Below are 2,847 nucleotides of genomic sequence, written 5' to 3'. Positions count from 1 at the left end.
GAATCGAGCTATGGGCCGTGGTCTTCTAAGAAAAGGGGGTTTGGGAGCCATAAAAAGTGTTAATGGCCAAACCTATAATCAAAGTAAAATACTTAAATATATTATGAAAAATATTTTGTTGTGGAACGTTGTAGTCTTTCACGTAAGTGAAAGCTATATGCTTGTTGTCTGATTTTATGCTAGTGTTTGGAAGTNTTAGTAACATGATATATGTGAAGCACATTTAGCTACATGATATGATGTTATGAATTAACTTATATATTATATTATAAATATAATTATGAACATACAAGAGAATGAGAATGAGAAAGGATAAGATACTTGAGGATGTTGGACTGTAATGAACCGACGGGTTCATTGCAGGTCATAAACCGCTGACGAGCAGGGGAAGAATCGAGCTATGGGCCGTGGTCTTCTAAGAAAAGGGGGTTTGGGAGCCATAAAAAGTGTTAATGGCCAAACCTATAATCAAAGTAAAATACTTAAATATATTATGAAAAATATTTTGTTGTGGAACGTTGTAGTCTTTCACGTAAGTGAAAGCTATATGCTTGTTGTCTGATTTTATGCTAGTGTTTGGAAGTTGTGTGAAAGTATATTTGTAAGGTTATGTTTCGGTGGGCAGTGTTGACCACCTCACTGAGTAATTAATTACTCACTCCCCAATCTTTTCTCTTCAGGTCACGGTGAGAATCTCGAGTAGTTGCACAAGTTCGTCTCGCTTTGTGGTGTGTTTTTGGGAACGTTAGGTTTAATATTTTCACCGGTTATTCTCTATCTTTCTTTTTACGTTCGGATTTCTTTTTATTTATGACGTTCTTTTCTTTTCTTTTTAACAAGACTATTGAGATATTGCATTAAGGTTTTTATTTTAATTCAGTAAGGATTTTCTGGAAATATGAGTAACTTAGTATTTTTATTATATAGATGTGTTTAAAATAACCTTTTAGTAAGAACACTAGTGTAGTCCCAAAGGGTTTGGGAGCGGGTTGTGACACTCGTAAGCTCGCTTCCGTTTTACTGTGTTTTTGTTTTTGTTTCTGTGTTTTTTCTCATCATCTTCTTCTGTTTGCTGGATCACATAGTTGAAGAGCAAGTCCCGATGCTGCTCGTTGATGGAGAAGAATTTGATGAAGATGAAATTGATGAAGTCGACGTTTCATCTGAAGCGAGCGAGTGAAACCAGTAAGATCTGACCTCGATTATCACTTCAATTCCTACTCGAACTGTTTTAGATCTAAGTTTTTCCTTAAGCCGATTCATAAACCTCTGATTTGGATTTTGATTTATACTTTGTAAATAATCTGGTATCTGAACTCGATTATCACTTCAATTCCTACTCAAACTGTTTAGATATAAGTTTTTCTTTGTGTCGATTCATATACCTCTGATTTGGATTTCGATTTATACTCTGTAAATGATTTGGTGACGTTTATGATCTGATTCTGTTTCAGTCATTTTATCAAACGGTTGGTATGCGATCTCTATGTCGAGCATGAATCAGTATTTGAAATCCTTTGTTTATTTTGAATTGCTCTTTGTTTCTTCTGTGAATCGCTTGTCATTAGTGTTAGTATTTGGAACTTTTTGTTCGGTTGTTGTTGAGTCACTTCACACTCGAATCTCTGTTTTATTTTGAAATTTTTGAGCATGAATCCTTTGTGTTTTTTTGAATTGCTCTTTGTTTCTTCTGTGAATTGCTTGTCATTAGTGTCAGTATTTGGTACTTGTTTTGTTCGGTTGTTGTTGAGTCACTTCACACTCGAATCTCTGCTATATTTTGAAATTTTTTAGCATGAATCAGTTGTTGGGGAAGAGGTTGCTGAAGAGATTGCTAAAGAGGTTGCGGAAGAGGTTGCTGAAGAGATTGCTAAAGAGGTTGCTGAAGAGGTTGCTGTCATGCCTGCAGGTTACATGGCACAGATGCACCATGAAAGAGAGGTACAGACCCATCTTTCTCTTTTTAATGATATTATTCTTTCTGTTCGCATAGTTAAAACAATATGCATGCATCACCTTCAAGCATCAATATCCCCTGGCTACATCAACATCTATTATGCGTTGTTGCTACATCAATATCCGCTTGTCTTGCTTCTCACCTTCAGGCATTTTTACAGCTCATGAACCGTAGGAAGACCATCAATGTCATTGGCAGGAAAGACATTCAACAGACCATGGTTAGGAAGACCAGCCGTATTGAAGCCCTTCAAGCGTCTATCGCCCTCAACTCTGGAGGTGGTGGGGAATGCTCTGCTGGACAAATGGAGCACTGGAAGAGGGAGCTGGCATCTTGCCAGAGAAAGGTTTGACACCTCCGTCATGAAATGAATATCGACATATAGGATGACTCGAAGCTACAGTACCACTACTATCTATATTAACATTTTTGAAGTACATTTTGGTTTATGCCCTTTAAGTTTTACTTATTTATTTATTTTTTTACAACATTAACCCCTAAAACAATTCCATAAATAACATTGCAGAGAAACTCAAATACTAAACTTTCTTAAATTAACCAACATTTGTTACATTTATTGCCATAAAATCTTAGCAACATCTATACATTCCGATTTTTCCAAAAACAACGCTACCCATTAAAGTGTTAACCCATTAAATCTCCAAAACTATTTTTATGGATGCTAGAATCTCCTCAACTATTCAAAGCACTCAATTATGAATCCACTTTCCCTTCCTTATTTATTTAAGCGTTTTTTATAATAATTATTTCCATATGTCTATATACTCTTTAATGTGAAAAAAATTGTACATATCAACTATTTTGCAGTTTTTATTTGATTTTTTGTTTTATGGTTTTTAGTTTTTATTTTTAGTTTTTATTTTTGGTAT

At 35.0% G+C, this 2,847-nt stretch overlaps 1 protein-coding gene across 1 annotated transcript; it reads left to right on the top strand.

Annotated features, from left to right (window-relative positions):
• LOC104746789 lies at positions 914-2,394 on the top strand. Its single transcript, XM_010468317.2, has 4 exons — positions 914-1,000; positions 1,086-1,185; positions 1,805-1,941; positions 2,118-2,394. The coding sequence occupies exons 2-4, from the start codon at positions 1,116-1,118 to the stop codon at positions 2,307-2,309; spliced, it is 399 nt and encodes a 132-aa protein (XP_010466619.1). The 5' UTR covers positions 914-1,000; positions 1,086-1,115; the 3' UTR covers positions 2,310-2,394.

The sequence above is a fragment of the Camelina sativa genome, chromosome 15 (assembly GCF_000633955.1).
Source record: "Camelina sativa cultivar DH55 chromosome 15, Cs, whole genome shotgun sequence".
NCBI classification, from domain to species: domain Eukaryota; kingdom Viridiplantae; phylum Streptophyta; class Magnoliopsida; order Brassicales; family Brassicaceae; genus Camelina; species Camelina sativa.
Note: the sequence above shows the minus strand (reverse complement) of the source record. Positions and strands in the feature narration are given on the sequence as shown.